General features: G+C 43.3%; 1 protein-coding gene across 1 annotated transcript; it reads left to right on the forward strand.

The window, feature by feature from the left end:
- Window positions 1-2,443: 2,443 nt before the first annotated feature.
- On the forward strand, window positions 2,444-21,222 carry GOSR2 (golgi SNAP receptor complex member 2). The gene is made up of 6 exons (XM_006194419.3): window positions 2,444-2,559; window positions 9,660-9,724; window positions 11,201-11,309; window positions 12,408-12,540; window positions 14,962-15,102; window positions 18,204-21,222. Exons 1-6 carry the CDS (start codon window positions 2,531-2,533, stop codon window positions 18,363-18,365), a joined length of 639 nt encoding a protein of 212 aa, XP_006194481.1. The 5' UTR covers window positions 2,444-2,530; the 3' UTR covers window positions 18,366-21,222.
- Window positions 21,223-21,464: the final 242 nt, after the last annotated feature.

Here is a 21,464-nt window from a genome sequence, read left to right on the forward strand (position 1 = left end):
TCATTCTGGACTGATTCTTTTCTTCAGGGTACTCTCCAACTCTTCACTCCATGCATGGGGTTGACCAGGTGCCCTGAAAAGCTTCCAGGCTCATACCTGTGGGTTGTCCAGGGCAACTTAACAAGTAGATTGCTTCTATTGGCCAGAACAGTATGGTTTTTGTGGCACTCTATCAGATCAGGCCACCAGAGTGGTACTGACTTGCCGATTTCGGGTGATTTCCATTCACATTGAATACAGAATGAATTTAGGATTCTGGGCTACTGATAGTCCACCAGTGAGCCTTGGGTTTGAGCCACCTGTGTGGGTCCATGCCATGGCTCTTGCCAGCCTATGTTTTGACCACTACTAGGCTGCCTCAGGTCTACAGCACACCAAAATAGTGGGGGTAGCCGCATACTTTGCCCTGTGTGGGGATCCCTACCTCTACCTAGTAAGGGTGGTCGCCTCATCCTGTCTGCAGGCTTTGCACCACATCAGGCAGTCCTCCAGAAGTGGCCAAGCATATCTACCCAACTCAAAACCATTACTCTGCCAACTGGCTTTTACACTCAATGTCCTCTCTTTCTTCTGATCAATGTAGTAACCCCATGAGCCACTGGGTTGGTCTTAAGCAGGGCCAGGTGAGGACCATGTATTCTGTGCATGAGTGGGACTTTTCTTCTTGTTCCACTCATGGGCCCCTAGACTAACCATCCTTTTCCCCTGCCAACTGGTTTCAGTATGAGTAAGTCAGGGGTGCAGTCAACACTGAAGGAGATATATTCTAGGAAAGCAGAGATTAAAGCCTAAAGAATTCAAGAAAATACATGGTTGAAAGACATATTATTGTACATTTATACTTCAAAATTCTGAACAATGAATTATTATTTCTATTTTACTGTATACTCTGGGCAAAAATTGCCATTAGTGTCATCATCAGCAAAGGACAATAACAAGCTATGGGTCACCGGAAGTCAGTATTCATGGGCAACGTGAAGGATGATGCAGCATCATGAGAAATGATGTAACTAGCGTTAAATAAATAACTCAAGACTCAGTTTCAGGTATCATTTCCTCTTTGAAGCCCTCCTGAACCCCCAAACTATACTAAGTGTCCCTTCTCTGTCATCCAATAGTTACTGATTAACTCTACCGGCATTTAAGATACCCCATGATCTGGCTCCAACTTTCCTTCTAGTATTATTATTGCCCCAAGCTCCCGAAACCCAGCCACAGAAGATCCATGTTCTTTCCCCCATTTGCCTTTGCTCCTGCTATCTCCTCAGCCTCATTGCCCTCCGCTTCATCTCCACCAGGCCCATACAAATAAACATTTACAGAGTTAGCGTTAGTGGTTAATGTGTGCAAGACACTGCTAAAACTGTTGATTTTGAAGGCCCTCTTCATACGCTATTTAGCCCATGAACCCTTCTTGCTCTTCTCTGGATAAATGATACTATGTATTAATTCTAGCACTTATTCTACCTAATAATATAGCTTGATGACATGATCAGCCCTTTCAACAGACTATGAGAGATGAGGGATTTGAGGGCTGTGTCTTACTCGTATTCCTCCCCCCCCCCCCAATATCTGTGCCAGGTAATAGTAGGTGCTTATTAATAAACATTAGAATAAATGGGAAAAATAACATTAGGGAAACAACATACATGGGTGGACAGTCTCTTGGGATACAAAACTGGGTGGGATCCAGGATACAGGAAAATAGAAGCATCAATTGTCAAAGGAAGAGGAACATCTCCTCCCTTGGGAGGAACTGCAGATAAGCCTGGAAGCATGGAAACGGATTAAGTCTACATGGAGAGGCCGAAGTGACCAAATCCTTCAAGTCCTAACTCAAATACTACCCCCAGCATTAAGTCTTTCATGAATCTCCTACCAGAGCGGACTTTAGCTCGGCTCAGTCTCTTTCGACTTCCACCTAGCAGATATTTATTTGTACACAAATCTTATTTCCTTTTCTATATCTCGACCTCTCTGAGGGCGGGAAGAACCGGTTTCCCCCACAGCACATATGATACATGGTAACCACTCATTCACTGTGGGTTTATTACATGGATAAATGGGGTAGGGGACTAAATAGGAGATGTTTGTGCCACAGACTCCAGTGAAGAGTGAAATCTCTAGGCCCACAGTTAAACAGTTTAACTCGAAGTCAAGCAGGAACCCTCCTAACGTTCTCCAGCAGGGAAGAGCCTTCCATCGCGGGCCTCCAACCTTGCTCTGAGGACCCCACGTCAGTATTCTAAGACTGCCCTTGCCAATGCCTGACTCAATGCTGAAGACAGCGTCTTGCCAAAATCTATACTTCCTCGTCCCCTAAATGAGTCAGAACCTCTGAATACACTTATCCTTCTTCTCTAGGCCTCTTTTCTCGTTTCCCTTCTTTTCTCTCAGCCACCACCAGTCGGGCGCGCGTTGAGGCAGCCCTAGCCGGCAGAGGAGGGAGGGTCCTGCGACCGGAAGCCGGAAGCGGGTTTGTGACTACGTGTTCCGAGGAAGCCAGAGCGGACCCGGCGGGGCCGGCAACATGGAGCCGCTGTACCAGCAAACACACAAGTGAGGGTCGCGTCGGGCATGGGCTGGGGCGAAGCCAGGCTGGGCGAGGCCTGCCCCCCGGGGCTGGGGCCTCGGGCATCTGCCAGTATGGAGGCTGAGTCCTTCCGCTCGGGCGCTGCCGTGGGGGCAGCTTGGAAGTGCTTAATCTCTGGCGGGATGTCGAGGTTAACGGCGATCAGAGGGTCCGGCCTGATGCCTGAGGACATTGGGCCGAATGCCTCCTGGAATCTTCGAGGCCGTGACTACCAGCTGGGTAGACTAGGTGATGGGAAAGTCGCACCTACAGGTTATAATACTTTGTTTAGAAGCTGCCACCTGTGTGGTCCGGGGTGGTAGAGCTGGTTGGGGAGTCAGGGCCCCTGCACACAGGAGTTTACAATTTAGTGAGTCGAGGCACGTACAAAAAAGGATTTGACATGTGTGGTACGATGGGATAGAAGGTAAATTAGCAGTACAAACAGGATCTCCTTAAGCAGTTTAGAAGGATTCATCACTGGGTTAAGGTCGTCAGACAAAGTTTAATCAATAGCTCACAGCTTCTGTATGATGTCAGTCTACTCTTGATTGACCCACATTTTGTTGCTGCTACACTGTGATTTTTTTCTTTTATTCTGATTTTGGTTTATACTTAAGACAATGTTTTTATTATACAAAGAAATCGCTTTACGGATAGCGTTCAGTATTATTACAGTACTTGGTATTCATATCTGGTTACAGATTACCTTTAAGGAAACTGAATTTTGGTTTAGCATCTCATAACTTAAATTTCTTGGTAGTATCCTTTATTCATATTGTCCTGAATTTTTGGAACTTGGTGTGATATGGAAATAGGGTTATATCTATCCTGTTTGGATTTTTATGATTTATTTTTTATTGTGGTAAAACATACATAACAGAAATTTACCATTTAAAAGTTAATCATTTAATTTTTATTTAAGTTACCATTATCACTTAATTTACCATTTAAAATTGTAATCATTTCTAAGTGTTCAGTTCAGTGACATCAAGTAGTTTCACAATGTTGTGTAACCATCAACATTATCCATATTCAGAACTTTTTCATTATCCCAAACAGAAACTCGTGCCCATTAAGCAGTACCTTCCCATTCCTCCCCAAGTCCCTGATAACCTCCGTTCTACTTTGTCTCTGAATTTGCCTATTCTAGATATCTCATATAAGTAGAATAATACAGTATTTGTCCTTTTGTGTCTGGCTTATTTCACTTAACATTATGTTTCCAAGGTTCATCTATGTCATAGCATGTATCAGGATATCATCCCTTTTTATGGTTGAGTAATATCCTTTTGTGGATATACACACATACCACGTTTTGTTATCTTTTCATCTATTGAAGGACACTTGGGTTGCTTCCACGTTTTGGCTGTTGTGAATAATGCCACTAAGAATATTGGTGTACAAATATCTGAGTCTCTGTTTTCAATTTTTTGGAGTGTATACCTATACCTATTCTATTTTAACAACTTCCAAGTTTATGCTGTAGTTTTGTGCTGATGAAAACACTTAAACACACCCCCAGAACGTGGAAAAGAAATAAAATGGGGACCTGCCTCCCTAATGAATTCACAACTAAAGGAGTACTTTGAAGCATTAGAATGAAAGGATAATGATCCTCTTATTTCATTTTCTAAGTTTATGTTTCATTTTCATTTCTTTAAGTTACTATTTCACTTTCTACTTTTCTTTCTTTTGCTTTATTGATGAAGTGTTTGGTCTGGGCAGGTGAAAATATAGAGCCTATTCTGTAATAGTATTGAAATGACAAAATTGGTCTTACACTGGGGTACCCTATTCTCATAAAAATTATGCTCGTGTTACTAAGAAAGGGCAGATCTTTTACAATAGCAAAGCACAGTGGACTGAGTAGTGCTTTGAAGTTAATCTGTGATGTACAGTCTCATCTGGTTAGTTAATTTGGTTAAAGGATGTTGCTAAGGAGGCTGTGACCCAGTTTAGTCTTAAGAATAATTTTGTTCACAGAGTCAGCCTATTATTAGTGCAGCAGGTAGCTGATCACAGAGTAAACTAGGTAGCTCAGTTCCATGTAAACTTAGAGGAGGAATACTAAATGGTGTCCCAAACAATTTTGTGGACTGTAAATGAACTCCTTACCTCTGCAGGCCTCAAATGACCTACACTCAGACTCTGTAGACCCTTGGGCTCTATAGCAGGGCTCACCAGCTTTTTCTATCAAGAGCCAGGTAGTAAATATTTTAGGCCTTGCGGGCCATACGGTCTCTGTGGCAGCTACTCAGTGCTGCCATTGCAGTGTGAAAGCAGCCATAAGATGATATTTAAACAAATAGATGTGACTGTATTCCAATAAAACCTTTTTTTAAACAAAAACAGAGTGGGCCAGATTTAGCCAACCACTGTTAGACCCTTTACTATACAGTTGCTCAGTCATTCAGTGAATATTTATTGAGCACCTACTATATGTCAGGCACCATTCCCGGTGCAGACGGTACAGCCCTGCCCTCAGGGATTTTACCTCATTCCATGCTGCAGTATATTCTGATATGCCTCCTTTCCCCTCAAGGACTAAACCAGAACTCAGAATTCTGGTTCTAGACTGCTTCACCTTGTTTTCCTCATGTATGAAATAAAAGCTTGGGGCTGATTAAACTGTAAGGCTTCTTTCAGTGATTGTCTTTAAAAGGAAACACAGAATCCTGTGCACATCAGCAGTTCACTTTTGCAATTGCAGAAATTAATGATTATAGCTGAACTGACACAATAGTAATGGGACATCTTAATTTTACTGGAACTTTGAACCCAACTTGTAGTTATCTCTTGCCATGTTCCTGAAAGTACATTGGAATTACATCAACATTTTAAAGTTACGTATCCTGAAAACTCCTGAACTACCTGAGTAATGAATGAAAAAAGAAAGATGAAAAACAGTAAACATTTTACACTTAAACAACACTGCATTAGGATGAACTTTATAGAGGAGCTAATAGCCAAGCTTCTATTTTTGAGATCCTAGTGCTTGTAAAGGTGCCCATATTTGTCCAGGATCATTCAGTGTCCCAGACCTTTTTATCACTAGAGATTCTTATTCAATAGGTTTGGGGCACAAGCAGCTCTATTTTTAACAAGCTCTCCAGGTGATTTTGATGAACAGCTGGGTTTAAAAACTATTACCTTATCTCAAGACCAGTTTTTCCTTTTTTTGATTTTGCCTTCTGATGAGAGGCTAAATATAGTAGAGGCAAAGTGGGTGAGGCGAAAATGCCCAGATGGTTCCCACTACTTTTAAGTAAAGTAAAAACAACAAACTTCTGTATGATTCTTTAGGAGTTGCACAGCAATTTCATATTGCATTTGGATCTACAACCCTTTAAATAATTGTGATTATCAGTACTTTGTTTTATAGTTGAGGAGACTGAGGCACCAGGGAGTTAAGTGACTTGTTCAGTGTCCCTCAGCTACTACAATAGTGGAACTAGAACTTCAGCGCAGATCTTTTAATTCCAAAACCCTGCCCCTGCTCCAGCTGGTCAGAGGCAGCACGGATGCAAAGTGGGTGTATATGAGGGGGTGGGGATGGGAGCAGTAGTTCCATGGACTTTTAAAAAGCAGTTCTGTTTTAGAATTCTTCCTAGATCTTCTGCAGACTTTTTTTTTTTTTTTTTTTTTAAATCAGCAGCAGTGATTCTTGCTTACTTGCTGCTCAGTCTCTGGTTGATTGTGTTTTCACCATTGACCCCACACTAGGCAGGGCTAGGACTTCTGATTTCTAGGGTCTACGCTGTCAGGTTATACTTGTGTATCAACTGTTCCTTATTGACTTCAAGTGTGTTGTCTGAATTCCTAATTCAGTATAAAACAGATTTGCCACTTGGTATATGGTAGTTCCCACCATGCCATTCATACTTGCTCTGCTGTTTTGCATTTATTTCCTCTTGGGCATGAAATGTAGAGATTGGAATCACTTTTTTAGCTATATCTTTTCCAGTTTATTCAGAGCAAATAGAGATTGGATGTAAGTCAATAATGTTTCCCTGCAATTTAAAGGTTATCTATTTTAGCTTAGAAAATAGTAAAAGCCAGTTGAAGAGTGTTCATAGGGTTTTGTGGGTATTGGCATCATCTCTCCTGCTGTCCTCACGGAATTTAAGAATTGAAAGGGACCGGCAAGATCTGGCATTCCAACTCACTTTGGTCAGGAAGACCCTTTAGAAGACCCAAGGCAGTTCATATACTCTGTGTTTAAACACGGAACTCTTTGTTTCCTTTTCTTGAAGAGACGGTTGAGAATTGTTCATGTTTTTTCCCCTGTGTTGAGCTGAAATCTGTCATCTTGAAATTTGCACCTTTTGGTTCTGGGTCTCCCTTAAGGAGCAGCACCAGAGAGCAGGCCCACTCCTTTCCTATATCTCATCTGTAGATATTTGAAGAGCACCAGCTGCCCCCTTTTAGTTTAGTTTTGTTTCTTCTTATCTTTTCTCAGAGGATTATTATCACTAGCTCTTTTGACCATTCTTCATAACTTGACTTCTTTCCTAGTCATCCTGTTCATCCTGTTTATTGGGGGAAACCTTTAATTGGTAGGGTACCTTTAGCAGATGGCTCCCAAAATTGAATGCCATTCTATAATTGTGTATTTGACTTTTTTTTTTAATCTCAAGTCAGAATGCTTCTTATCCCTGACAAATTTTGTCATACTACTTTAGCCTAAATGAAAAATGTTAATATTTGCTTTATGGCACAATCACACTAACAATTCACTAGAGCACAGAATCATGTGCAAATTTCATAATCATCAGTTGATTTTTGAAAAATATTGACTAAAACACAGAGCCAAAGGCAGTCCTATAGTAGAACCTGGAAGTCTTCCTCAGGATCCCTTGGGTACCATTGTTTTGCCTGCCATGAATCCCTCATCCTTAAAGTTTAAAATATTTGTCAATCTAATGGAAGAGATATGATGTCATTTTTATTTTGGATTTTCCTGAGTACTAGTAAAGTTGAGTGTCTCTTCATATATTCATTGACCATTTGGGTTTTATTTTCTGTCAGCTGTCCTTTGCCAGTTTTGAAAATTGCTTTGTTTGACTTTTCCTGTTGATCTGTAGCAGTTCTTTATATATTCTGGGTATTAGTCCTTTGTTATCTGCGGCAGTTATCTTCCAGTCTCTGCCTGTTGTTGTTGTTGTTGTTGTTGTCGTTGTTTAGTTGTGCCTTTGGTGTAAAAAGGCTTTTTGTTTTATTGTAGTCAGGTTTATCAGTCTTTTATTTTGTGATTTGTAGGGTTTTGGGGGGGTAGTTTCGGTTTTTGTCTTGTTTAAGGATACTTTTGTTAACTTGAAGTCATAATATGCACTCCTGTATTTTCTTCAGAAAGTTTCAAGTCTTGCTTTTTACATTTAGGCTTTAAACTATCTTGAGTTTATCTTTGTGTGTTACATGAGATGTGTTTTTTTATATGGATAACTAACTAAGCCATCAGCATTTATTGTAGTCCATTCTTTTCCCACCACCATTAGGAGTTTACCTCACTGCCCACATCCAGCCTTCAGTGTAGTCTTAATTCTCTTTCCTGTCATTTTGCTAGTCAATCCACTATAGCTGTTTCCACGGTTACCCTGATCCAGATGTTGGTTTGTTCAAGCTGCATTCCTACATCTGCCTCCATATCTCCACATGTCTCCATTCGAAAGGATTCGGACTTGCCTTCCTGAAGTCGCAGTTTGGTCTCTCAGGCTCTAGCAGTGATTTTGAGTTGCCTCTCAGGACCGTGGGTCTTGCCCAGGAGCACTCTGAGGTCATTAGAGCTGCCCTGGCTTCTGGGGCCATGGATCATGTTTAGAGGCCACAGGGAAGTCCTGGAAAAGACCAGAGGCAGGTTCAAACCAAATTTGGACTCCTGGCATGCATTAGTAAATTTGGGGTCACAGTTTGTGCTGTTCCTGGTGAAGAATGATTGCTGACTGTTCCCTCGAGGGTTGGAACTGATAGAACAGCTCACAGGAGTGAACTCTTTCATGTGGCTCTCACATGGAGAGACCAGAAGCACCAAGAGTCAGTTGTTGGGGCAGGATAAATAATATCCCAAGAACTGATCACAGAGGATGCTTGGAAGGGCTTCACTGAAGGTGATCATGGTCAAGCCGTGGGGAGACGCCAGAGAGGGCTCTGGGGCCTGATAATCAGAACCATGCCAGAGGTCCCAGGTACAGTATTGCGTTTCCAAATGAGATGGCAGTTGCCTCGTATTGCCAGGGCAGGCTGTTTACCAAACAGGAGATCCCTATCTTACAGAGCCTTCTTCTGATGGCTTCCTCCACTAATCTCATCCCCTTCTCCCCTTCAGGCAGGCCAGCCTGCTGGTGCCCCACATGACATGCCTTACATGCCTTTTTGCATATCATTTTCTCTACCTCTTCCTTCACCAAAGCACATCTCCCTTCTTCAAAATGGTTCAGAACTGCTTTCGCCCACAGAGCTTCCCCCAGCCTACTCCTTTACTCACTTGCCTTCACTTAGCACTGCTGTGCGTAGCTCCTCAGCTTCCTTTTTGTTTACACTTGTATGTGTTAGTGTTCTCTTAAATCTTCTTGGGACTTTTCGTGTCTATCTGGCTTGTCGTTCCTAATTACACTGTTTCTCAAGCACAAGGATTATATCTCTCTTGCCCTTTGATGCTCCCTAGTACAGACCAGTGCTTAGCACATTGGGTCAAAGAACAGAGAGTGCGATTGGCTGAATCCTGATTGAGGTTTATCACTTGGTGTGTGACCTTGAATGAGTTACATAACCTTTGTGGGCTTCAGTTGTCTTATTTACAAAATGAGGATGATAATAGTACTTTCCTCATAGGGTTATTGACTTAGCAGAATGTCTCAGTGGTAAGCACTACTAAATGCTTCCTGTCAGGATTATTATTAATATTAATGTTAAAATATTAGAAACCCTGCCAAAACATGTGACCTAAAGTGCCACATACAAATTTTACAGTTCAGCGATGCTGTCAATTTGAATCAGTTAGATGTTGGCATTAGAAAAATTGTCTTTCCTGACTGAAGCACTGTTGATTACTCCTGTCTCACTCATTTCCTCCCTCTTCCTTTGATAGGCAGGTCCACGAGATCCAGTCTCACATGGGACGCCTGGAGACGGCAGACAAGCAGTCTCTGCACTGTGAGTAATTAACTATGGAGACCAGAGTCCTTTCTCTGATGACACGGTGCTAATGGGCTGGGTTTCCTGACTGCATTTCTGCCTCAGGGGCTTCATGATTCAGCGTGGAATGAGTTCTGTTGTTAGGGTGGACAGAAAAACCCTATGGCAAAGTCACTGATTTCCCTGATTCTGCCCTTTGGAATCCTGCAAGTCTTATCCCCCATTACCCCTCCACTCAACCTGACATGGCCCTATGGGAATGGAAGTACTTTCCTCCATCTGTCTTAATCTAATTACCTAGTCCTTAGAGGAATGTAGTCCATAAAAATTCAGAGATGTTTAACTGGAATTGGTCATTTCTTCTGAGCTGAGAACTGTGGCTTTTTAGGAGGATTATTCAGAAACGAACAGCAATATTAATTAGTTTAGTTCCCACACCATGGATTCTTTTGAGCAGAGTGCTGCTTTTTGCATGTTAGTTTCTTCTCTTGTAGGAGGAAAGGTCCCTTCTCTGAGTCGGCCCCACAGGCTTTACTGGCCCCCACCCCCCGTGGAAGCTGTCTTCTCTCAGCCCTTAACGGTCGCGTGCCCATTTCTTCAGTTTTCTCCTGTCTCCTTTCTGCAGCTCCAAAAGCACCTCTTCTCTTGGTTCTGTGCCCCACCTTGTTCTGAACTGTATTTGTTAGCTGTCAGCTACCTAGGAAGGTGACATGTCCCATCTCTACTGTCATTTCTTTATTGGGCAAGAGGCAATCTGGATGCCTTTTTTTTTGTGCCCAGTTTAGCTTGGATCCATTGACTTTGTGTGCCTTCCCAGCAGTCTCATGATTAGAAATGGAAAAGAGGTCATTTTGACTGTTTATCAAAAGGGTTAAGGAAAATGCTGTATTTATCATATCTGTACCTCTATGGATTCTTTCCTGGGTTTTTCCTATTGATATTTGGTCTATTTTGAGGACTCCAACATCAGTCTACCCATTCTTAAGGGAACTCTTCCTGTGGTTCACATACTAATCTTCCCCTTTGCGCCTTTTTTTTTAAACCTCATGTTTTGTAGGGAGTTCAGTTGGCAGCTTTTTTAACCAGATATTTATAACCCATATCTGAGAATACTCTCAAAGGAAAAGAGACCACATTCTGTGTCAGAAAATACCGCATTTCACTTAAAATATTTATTTGGACAATCTTTAAGTGTTCATTTTATTTTCTAAAGGCAGGAGATTTATTTCAACAGGTTTATCTTCAGCTTCTTAAAAAATTGGCATTGTTATAGCACTGGCAGCTCTAAATATATTTTTTTGAAACAGTGTTTACAAAGTCACTTAGTATAATTTGAATTTTTCTCCATCATCATTAGCGTGTGCATTTTTCTCCTTTTGAAATACATATTTTTGAGTTTATTGGATATGGGAAAAAAGGTATGTTTGATTTGTCATTCTAACTTAAGTCCACTATCTCTTTTCCAGCAATTATTCTTTTTTCTCTTTTGTGCAGTAGTAGAAAACGAAATCCAAGCAAGCTTAGACCAGATATTCATCCATCTAGAGCGCCTGGAGATTTTGTCCAGCAAGGAGCCCCCTAACAAAAGACAGAATGCCAAACTGTGAGTGTTCTGACACCCCAGGCCTATCACATCAGGCCTTTCTCCCAGCAAGGCCATCAAATATTCTGAAAATCCATTTACACATTGAAAAACTGAGACTATGCAAAGATAAAGTCTATAAAGAGCATAATTCTGTTTGAGTGATACTCCCTCAGAATAAAAAGCCTGTGCTGTATAACACAGGGAATATAGCTAATATTTTGTTTTATTATTTTTTAATGGAGGTACTGAGGATTGAACTCAGGACCTTGTGCATGCTAACATGCGATCTACCACTGAGCTATACCCACCCCCTGCCAATATTTTATAATAACTGTAAATGGGGTATGACCTTTAAAAATTGTAAATCACCATATTGTACACCATATTGTATATGATACCGTACATCAACTATACTTCAATTTTTAAGAAAAAAATAAATAGCCTCTGATGTTAGTGGCTCAGAAGACTTGTGTCTTCTCATTGGCGTCATTTTGAAATTTTGCCCCCAGACCTGTTTTTCTGACCAGACCCATGGCTGCTTGAAACCTAATGCTGCTAGGGAATTTCACTCTCTTTGGTTCCCACTGCATTCTTTGGTTGAAGTATCTTGCTCTTAATCACCTTAGTCAATCTATTTTTAATGAAATACTGATCTAATGTTTGATACACCCCCACGAAATTAAAATGAAAGCACTCTCACCACGTCCACTCCAGCCCCTGCTCCCAAAAGTTTTATGAAACTTTGTTGATGCTTTACTCCAAAGATGCCCTTGGGCTTCTTCCAGGAGAGTGAAATAATCCCTAGAAGGTCAGGAAGAGGTCATCGAACCTGCTTCCTGTCACCTATTCCCTGTCATGCATCCAGAATCAGAGACCAGCAGATATTTAAGTAAAGCTGCTGGAATCTCATGTGCTACAACCCTGCTTTAACCGCAAGCTACTTCTTTACTTTCAACATCGTTGATCAAAATCAGATTATTTGGCAGGGGCAGGGGTGGATAGCATGGAGTAGTGTAGGGGGAAGTAAGGAAATGTCTTCTTTCCTGTTACAAAGTCTGGCTGCCTTCAGTTTTGCTGCTCTGGGCTCCTGGAATTTAATCTCTCTATCAATTCCAGTCGTGTTGACCAGTTAAAGTATGATGTCCAGCACCTGCAGACTGCTCTCAGAAACTTCCAGCATCGGCGATACACAAGGGAACAGCAGGAGAGACAGCGAGAGGAGCTTCTGTCTCGCACCTTCACCACTAATGTAAGCCAGGCGCCCGGGCAGGGTCTGCAGGAACTTGACAGCTTGTTGGAGCTGGAGCTCAGGTCTCTGAGCATTGTCCGTTTAGGGGGTGTCGGAAGCAGACCGATCAGGCAGGAGGAGACCAACTGGGAGTGACAGTGGACTTTGTGTGTTGCTGCAGAGACTAGACCTAAACAGGGGATCTCTTTCTCTGACAGAGAAACCTGAAGAGGAAGCCATTCAGTTGAGGGAATGGGCAGAGGTGCAAATTACCTGGTTTGACTGGTCCGATGCAGAGAGGTGGAAGTTCACATGGTGGAAGCGTTTTTCTGACCAGATCGAGACAGATGATTAGAACTTAGACTGTTTTTAGTGAGGGCAGCATTTCAAAGCTGCCTTCAGGCAGTTGCCATTGTGCTGTGTATGTGTGTGGTTCCAGCGCCAGATGCATTAAAATGTTTTTACTCTAGTCTGAGCAGCATTTGGAGGAATTTGTTAACAGATACTTCGTTTTAGAGGGATTGCTTGACATGAGCCCATTTGAAAGTGTCCTGCTGGTTTGCACGTTTGGTTTCTTAGAGCATCAGCGTCCCTGTCCTTAGATTTCAGTAGGATTATTTCCTGCACGTGGCTGTAGAACATACTGGCCTTTTCTGTGTCCTGTATAATATATTCTACCAGATTAGGTAGGTTTTAGGGGTTTTTTGTTGTTGTTTAATTGTTTTGTTTTTACAGAGTTTATATTTTGTAAAGAGATGTTAGCTTTCTAAGTCTGCCATCAGAATTCAAATCACTTCCCGCTTTGCAGATGTTTAACTCTCTTTGCTGTGTCCACACTCGCAGTAAATTTCTCCAAGAGCTTCAGAATATGCCTGCATAGTTTTGGTTTCTTTAGCGTGAGCAGTCAAGTAATGATGATTAACAGTTGAGAGGTGTAATGAGGATGTGTTGGTGGTAGAGTGGTAAGCATAGCCACCTTTCAAAAGTGTGAGGCACCATACAACACACTAAAAGGTGTTGTGTGGGCTTTTGGTAGTTGTGACATTGGGCATTCAGGCCTTTTTTAGGCCAGGGATGATCACCCAGAATTACTCTGTTTTTTACCAGCCTGGTGTGATGCTGTGCATACGGTGGGCCCTTAATAAAAACTGACTGAATGATCTTCTTCCTGGTCATTCCACGATCTGGAGCTATAAGACATTTTTCTGAGAGATATAGCCCCTCAGTGGTACCCTTTCAGATGGGAGAGTAGGGAGGATTTGTATATAAAATGTGTTCCATAAACGTTTGTCAAATCAATGAAAAGAAGTCTTTAGTTGATTCATTCAAACACTGGAGTCTTGACCCAGTGATCATCTGCTTATGCAGAATGCTGTTTAAGGTCCTGAGAGTAAAGCGTGTTTAAATGAAAAAAACAAGACTCCTCCCTGTGAGAAACTCCCATGTTAGCAGGAGGGATTGAAAATGTATACATGGAACATGATTCTGAACTTGAGTAGCAAAGAAAAGGTGGTTTAACCTCTTCGTGATGATGGAAAAACAGTGCTGCTTGGCAGGAGAGTTTGTGATGTCTGGAGGAAGGAAAAAGGACAGTACTGTGGCTGGTCGTGACCTGCTTCAGCGTCCTTTCCACTTGCAGTGTGAAAATGGAGCCCTGGGGTCGGCCTTGGTGTTTCTTCCTACCGGATGGTTAACAGAGGGCAGGCTCTACGCTCAGCAGTGGGACTCATGCCACTTACCAACTCTGCCTGGTCCTGGACAACTCACTCCACCTCTGGGCTTCAGTTTCTTCATCTAACATGGGGATACTATCATAATTTCTGCATAAAGTTAGAATGAGGATTAAGTGAGCTTAGGGTGGAGAGCACGCAATGTGGAAAGCACCTGATCGAGATTAGTTTTTTCTTGCTTCATTTCTTTACAGACTTTTCTTCTCTGCTCAGGTGTAATAGTCCCGTCCTGAACACTGTTAGGCCTTTAATAGAAAACCGGGTCTCTTCTCTCCTTAGTCTCAGTCTAATCAGAGGGAAAAGCTGTGGATAAAATAGCCAGAGGACAAAGGCAAACACGTAATACTACCTTGGGGAGAAGCCAAGTAAAGGAGCATTTGGAACAAGCTGGGTTAGCGAGTAGTCAGGGAAAGTCTCTAGGAGAAGCCCAGCGAGGTGGGAATTCAGAGGCAGGGGTGAACAAGACTTGTGTAGTGGAACTCGTTCAGAGAGTGATAAACCTGAGGAGAGCGCCTCTTCCCATAAGTGAACAGAGGCCACCCCAGATCTTTGCTTTGCTTTTTCATCTCCATTAGGTTCCTCAGATTCCTGCCCATTCCCTCTGTCTGTTCTTCTGACTTGGCCTTGGCCACAAAGCAGAGCAGTCAGGTGGTGGGAGCCCAGGAGCTGATCGGGAAGCCAAGTTAATCAAGTGCCTGCGTTTCTTTCACAGGACTCTGACACCACCATACCAATGGATGAATCACTGCAGTTTAACTCCTCCCTCCAGAAAGTTCACCATGGCATGGATGACCTCATTGGAGGCGGGCACAGTATCCTGGACGGACTGAGGGCCCAGAGACTGACCTTGAAGGTGGGGGCTCTTTGGGGGACAGGGGGAGGGCCTTTTGTTTTGGCCTTATCCAGCAGTTTGGGACCTGCCTTTACATTTTGATCACATATCCCTGAATTGTGATATTGTGGTGGTGAGACAGAGCCTTTGAGTTTGGGATCTCCTTTCTGTTGGAATTGAATTATTGTGAGTCCAAAAGTAATCCAATTCCTTTTGCCAGGAGATATTTCTCGTGCTTGCAGTGAATCATAATGTGGCATGTCTTGGTATCCAGGTCTTTTTCATTTTCCAAACTTATGAAAGTGACTGCTGCAACGAGAGGAAGCAGTAATGGACTGAGAAATTCTGTTATAGACTCTGCTCTAGTCAGAAGGAAGACACGGCTGTCATTGGCCTCTCACTCTCTGTGTGGCCTCTGCAGTGGACTCCCTTGTAACTGAGACCTTTTTGTACTGCAGTTACTGAAGCCCCCGTGGGCTGGGGGTCTTAGGGCCACCCTGGTTGACCAGCAGCACATAGCTTCCAGAGCATGTGCCGCTGATCCCCAGTGACTCTTTCCTCCGTTTAGTCACAGGTATTCCTAGAAGCCCTGCCCGTTGGCTGGGACTCAGACCTCCTGGGAGTGGTTTACAGAAACATTACACAGCCTCTGATGTCAGTCGTGATGTTTCAGCCTCAGCCCTTTTCCTGTATCAACCCTGATGGATAGTGGGGTGTGGGCTATGCCTATTGTCAGGGTGTGGCCCCCTGTGAATGATGCACTCCCAGCCACTGAGCTGTGAGAAACAGTCACTCGGAAGCATGAGCTTTATCTTGGTTTTTGTTGGCCCACGTTGAGCCTGTCAGCTCCGCAGGACTTCAGTCCATTTCTGAGCAGCCCCTGCCGTCTCTGCCGGGGAGAAGGTCAGGCGAGCCACGAGCAATGCTCATCTCTTGCTGATGGCTGCGGTGCTTCAGGTGGTCTGGAAGCATGCTCTCCGGCAGCGTTGTGGGTGCCCCCCTTTCAGAAGAGTCATCTGTAGTAATCTAAACTGATACACAATGATCAGTCCTTCCTTTAGAAAACTACTGGCCTCCTTCCCATATCTCAGAAAAACAATAAAACCCTTTCAGGACAAGACTTATGTCACACTCATGTCAGCCCAGTGGAAGTCAGAGCTTACTGTTAAAGCTGATGTCAGCTTCTTGCCGAAGTATGGTATCCCTGAGGAGTCTGAGCAACTTCTGCCCCAACCCTGTCCCCAGAAGGACAGCACGGGAAAGCCTGGCGGGCAGTTGGAGTGGGAACAGATAGTTTCTAATTCCATTTCCTCTGCACACCTCCTGCCTGTCTTTTGTCTGTTGATTCCCTCCACCTGCCTCCCACCCCACTTCTGTCCAGGAAGTTTCTGTGTAAACCATTTGAAAGGAGACTAGGAGGGAGCATGAAGGAGCTGAGCCTTGATTTGGGGAAATTTGTGGTTGAAAATGAATACGTGTTTCAAAATTTGTTAGTTTTCAGGTGATTTTAGAAGCTTGCTAACTTGAACTTCATAAGGTGAAGAAATAGTCTGGACTTTCAGAGCTAAGCAGACTCTTCAGCAAGAATATAATTTTTATCATCACTGTTGTAGGAAAAACGTGTCTTAGGTCTCCTCCAGTAGAAATAAAGTTTGACTTGAGAGATCTCGCTTGATGAGGCTTGATAATCATCATCAGGGCAGAACATGGGTCTTGAACTCCTGTCCACGATGCCTGGAGTTGTTCTCACTTCTCTTGCCTCTTCTCTCAGTTGCTCATTACTTTGTTGTTCATTTAAAAGATGGATATGAGGCGTTAGGTTAGATGCCATTGTACAAATGCAGTTGGTGATGTGTGTGTAAGCTGGGGTCTGGCCAGCATTTGTTTATGTTTATTATTTCGTAAGAAATGGAATGTGCTTAAAAATGAAAATAAGAAAGCCCAGAGGAAAGGCAGCCTGTATGGTTTAGGAATAAATGCCCTTTTTTTTGGATGGTAGATGGTGACATTTATAATAAGGGGTTTTAGTTCATTGTGTTGGTGTCTGTTAGTTGTGTGTCTGTAGTTCCATCCTGCCCTCTTCAAATCGTCTCATAAACGTAGACACCGAGCCATATGTTGTCCTCTGTAGAATCCCTGAGGTTTCTCCTCTACAAAGTGCACAGGCTGATAGCAAGCATTTTAGAGCCAGGGAGCAAAGAGAAGTTTTTTTGATGTTGTCCTTTTTTTAAAACATATAATATTGTAATTGAAAAAATTTTATGGCAGTATGATGTACATACAGTGAAGTACACAAATCTTAATTATACAGTCATTGAATTTTGATAAATGCATACATAGCCTTTGTAACTCACACTGCTGTCAAGGCTTAGACCATCTTCATCACCCCTGAAAGGTCCCTGGTGCCGTTTCCTAGTCAGTCTACCCCTGTCTTTCCCCGCCAAGGCAACCACTGTTCTGATTTATTTCACCATATGTTAGTTTTGCCTGTTGTTGAACTTAGTGCATTCATATTACTGTTTTGTGTGTGACTGCTTCCTCTCGGGGATGTTTTCCAGACTCATTCACATTGCTACGTGCTGTAATCAGATCCTTTATACTGCCCAGCGTTGTATGTGTATCCCATTGTACATATACCATAAATTGTTCACTCATCCCCTGGTTGAGACACACCTGGATTATTCCCAGTTTGGAGATATTTGCCTATGTTTTCTTCTAGAAACTTTATTAATAGGTTTAGCTTTTAATTCTGTGACCTATCTTGAATTAATTTTTATCTGTAGTAGGAATCAAAGATCATTTTTTAACACATACATGTATATTATATATACTGACATATATGTGTGCGTATGTATGTGGTACATATATGTGATACTCATTATATAGCCTGTTGTTCCGGCACATTTGTAGAAAAGACTTTTCTTTCTCCCTTGCTTTGCTCTGGGACCTTGATCCAAAGGCCTTTGACCACATGAGAGTGACCTCTCTGCTTGCCACTGCTTTTTATGTGCTTTAGGCATGACCAAGAGACTGTTGGTGAAGCGCCATCTCATGATGACATTCACCCACCCGTGGCAACACGAGTTGATCTTTGTTTTTCTTTGTCTTCTTGTCTGCCCCAGGGGACTCAGAAGAAGATCCTTGACATTGCCAACATGCTGGGCTTGTCCAACACAGTGATGCGCCTCATTGAGAAGCGGGCTTTCCAGGACAAGTACTTTATGATCGGGGGGATGCTGCTCACCTGTGTGGTCATGTTCCTTGTGGTGCAGTACCTGACATGAGCCAGCCAAGCCCGGCGGCTGAACAGCGTTCCCACCATGTGAGAGTGTGAGTGAGTGAGTGATTGTGCGCGAAAGAGAGAGGGGGACCTGAACGCCGCCCTTTGAAATGTATGCCCGTCTTAACTGTGAAGACCACTCAGAAGTAATTGTGATCTGCAACCTGGTGGGAGTTTCAGACCTGCTCTGTTTCTTGTGATAACTTGGAGGGGAAACTCGTGCTACCAAGATGTGCGGCGCTTAGGAAATGAACCAAGTACCTGTTCTCTCTCTCTCTCTCTCACTCACCTGGGGAGAAGCTGATGTGAGGGAAAGGGGAGGAAAAGAGTGGTTTTGGTGGTTTTGCCCACGTAGCTGATACATGCCGGGAAGGCTTTCACAGTGAGCTCGCGGACAGGGCTGCCCACCTTTGTTATGCTCCGGCCTTTCTGGCTCCTAATAGGTAGGCTGGAACACAAGCAGAGAGGAGGGGCAAGGGGCCTTCTTTTCCTGCACCCATTCTAGTAGGTGGAGTCACATGCTCTTGCTACTAGCTCCACCCCACTCCCCGACACCCGCCCCAAAACGACATGCAGATAACTGACTGCTAACACTTGTCGTCCTTCCCCCGGAAGCAGCTACCTAGAGGAAACAGAGGCATTGGCGCTATTGCTGACACGAGTAAGATTTTCCACATTATAGTTGTTGGGTGTTTCTCCTTTCTAAAGTGAGGCCACTGTTACTCCCTGGGAGTGGTCAGTCTTGAAACTGAAGACCCTAGTCACCGATTTTTTTTTTTTTCAGTACTTAGTAGAATGGTTGCCTTTTAAAGTTCCAAGACTGCAGCCCAGTGCCCATGCCCAGGCTTTGCTGGGCCTTAGCCCTTTAGAAAGCAGCTGTGGGCTAAGGTTAGTGATTTGTCTATTATAGTCAATAGGTTTAGCATCTCTAATTCATAAGTGATTCTCTTCCCTTCTTAGAAATATATTAGCAACTGCTAGCCGAGCCTCCATTCTGCCTAGCCAGAATGGGCAGATGCCACCCTAGAGATGTCCCTGGTATGTTTGTCCTTGTAAGACTCCTGTTTTCAGGGACCAGGGCCTTTTTCCTTTTCTGACCAACCCTGAATTAAGGCTGTACCACTACCCAGGGTATTCTGGAATTTATTTTAAAGCCAGTCTGTTTAATGAGACTAATCTCTGAAAGTACCAGAAAGAACTGGTTAGCGTATGTGTTCATCTGTCACAGGCCCTACCAGCTCTAGGCTCCGTAGTCTCATGGCAAGACATAAATAATGCTCAGAATTTCCCAGAAGAACTGAAACCTGGTCAGTGTTAACCCCACCTTTGGTTTTCTTGCCCTGTGTGCTTCCTATCTTTGTTTCTTGTCATTTGGACTGTCTTCAGTCATCTTCCCCTTTTCTGTAGGTGTTCTCTTCCTCCTCCCTTACTTACCTCCCACCTGTTTCTGAAGCAGTGTGGGTCTTTTCAGGCACATCTGTCGCATAGATCCCTTTTGGGGAAATGTTTCTTGTCACAGATTTTTAACATATGTTTCCTGGGTACTGATCTCACACTTTTGGTGGGATCTCCATTGCTCCAAACCCTCTGGGCCAAAGAGGGGCCCTGGGTTTTCAAGGAAAGGGGAATCTATGACCCCTTCATAAAAGGATTGAGGGCCCTGCCAAAGTGAAAACTGGCCTAGTGAGTGGACAGAGGGAGGGGTTGAGGCTTTGACTTTGGGGAGGCCCAGTTTGAAATTGCTCTCACACCCAGCACCCCTGCCATCCCAGGGACCCAGCACAGTTCTCTTGGCAATCCATAAACTGAGTTTTTAAACTGCATGGTCTTGGCTCTGAGCCCGGGCATCTGCAATCCAGCCAGACCACGCACTTGGAAGATGATGTACAAGAAGCAGCTAAGCCATTTGGACTTGAACTCTGGGGAGGCAGAAGCTCCTCCGTCCCTCTGCCCTCTATTGGCTGATGTGACATCTATTTGTAATGTACATCAGTGTATTTCCACACCTGCCTTTGTAGTGATTGTTGGTCTTGATGAACCAGAAGTAATGCCTCCCTTCCTGCTGTACCTTCAGAGCCATTCTCCCTACTTTGTAATAAAAATTGAGGAGGCAGTTTTGCAGATGTTTATCACCCGGAACTAAGGAACAGCGGCCACAGTATGTCTGGAGATGCTGGAACACTGAGAGCTCGTTTCATCATGTGATTGCCTTTGCTCTCACACGTCGGCTTTCAGGACCCCAGGAGAAGCACACTTTGGCCTGTCGCGGCCCGTCCTCAGAGTATAGGGAAAGAGCCAAGACCAGGGCAGGAGCACCATCTAGTGGAGTCGGGGTGGTACAGGAACTCCTGGGAGCAGCCTCTGTGGCCTTGTACAGGAATTCGGTGTGCCTGTTGTGGTTTAAGGCAGGTGGGTTGTCAAGGAACTTGGGAATATCTCCATTCCGTGGACCTTTACTCCAGGTGTGACCACCTTAAGCCAAACTCAGACCAAATAAGTAGGAGAGTCTTGATTTTATAGATGGCTTCACTGCCGGGTTTTTTCCTTAGTTCTTTGCCCTAATGAATTTAAATGGGTTTGACTCACAAATTTGGCTTTACACACTCACTGTTTTTGAAACACATCCATTGAATAAAGTTGCAGTTTATTTTATCTAGAAAATTATATTTTGTAAAGGAATTTGACATTCTTTGTTTTAACCCCTTTTTTAATATTTTTCAGGCCAGAGATTCCCAAACATTGCTCTGAGACCAGGGGTGGGGCTGGCTGCGTCAGAAGCAGCTGGGAAGCTTTTAAAAAATGACAGATTCCTTCAGTCTTCCTCAGAACTTTTGAATTAAAAAAATTTTTTAAGCTTTTAAGGTAATTCTGATGTGTCTCTTTTAGACAGAGGCTTTTGTCTTAATCAAAGATTATAGCGTTTGAAAACATGCTGAACTAGCTCAGCATATGTGAGTAAAGAGCGAAACCTATCAAGTCCAAAATAAAGAAAGAAAGTTTGTATCTTATTCCAGAAAAGATTTGAGGAGACTTACAGGAAATAACTAAAACAGTGAAATATAAAGAAGTGAGGACCAAGAACAAGTCAGAGTAGAATGTCAAT

Source organism: Camelus ferus, chromosome 16, assembly GCF_009834535.1.
Source record: "Camelus ferus isolate YT-003-E chromosome 16, BCGSAC_Cfer_1.0, whole genome shotgun sequence".
NCBI classification, from domain to species: domain Eukaryota; kingdom Metazoa; phylum Chordata; class Mammalia; order Artiodactyla; family Camelidae; genus Camelus; species Camelus ferus.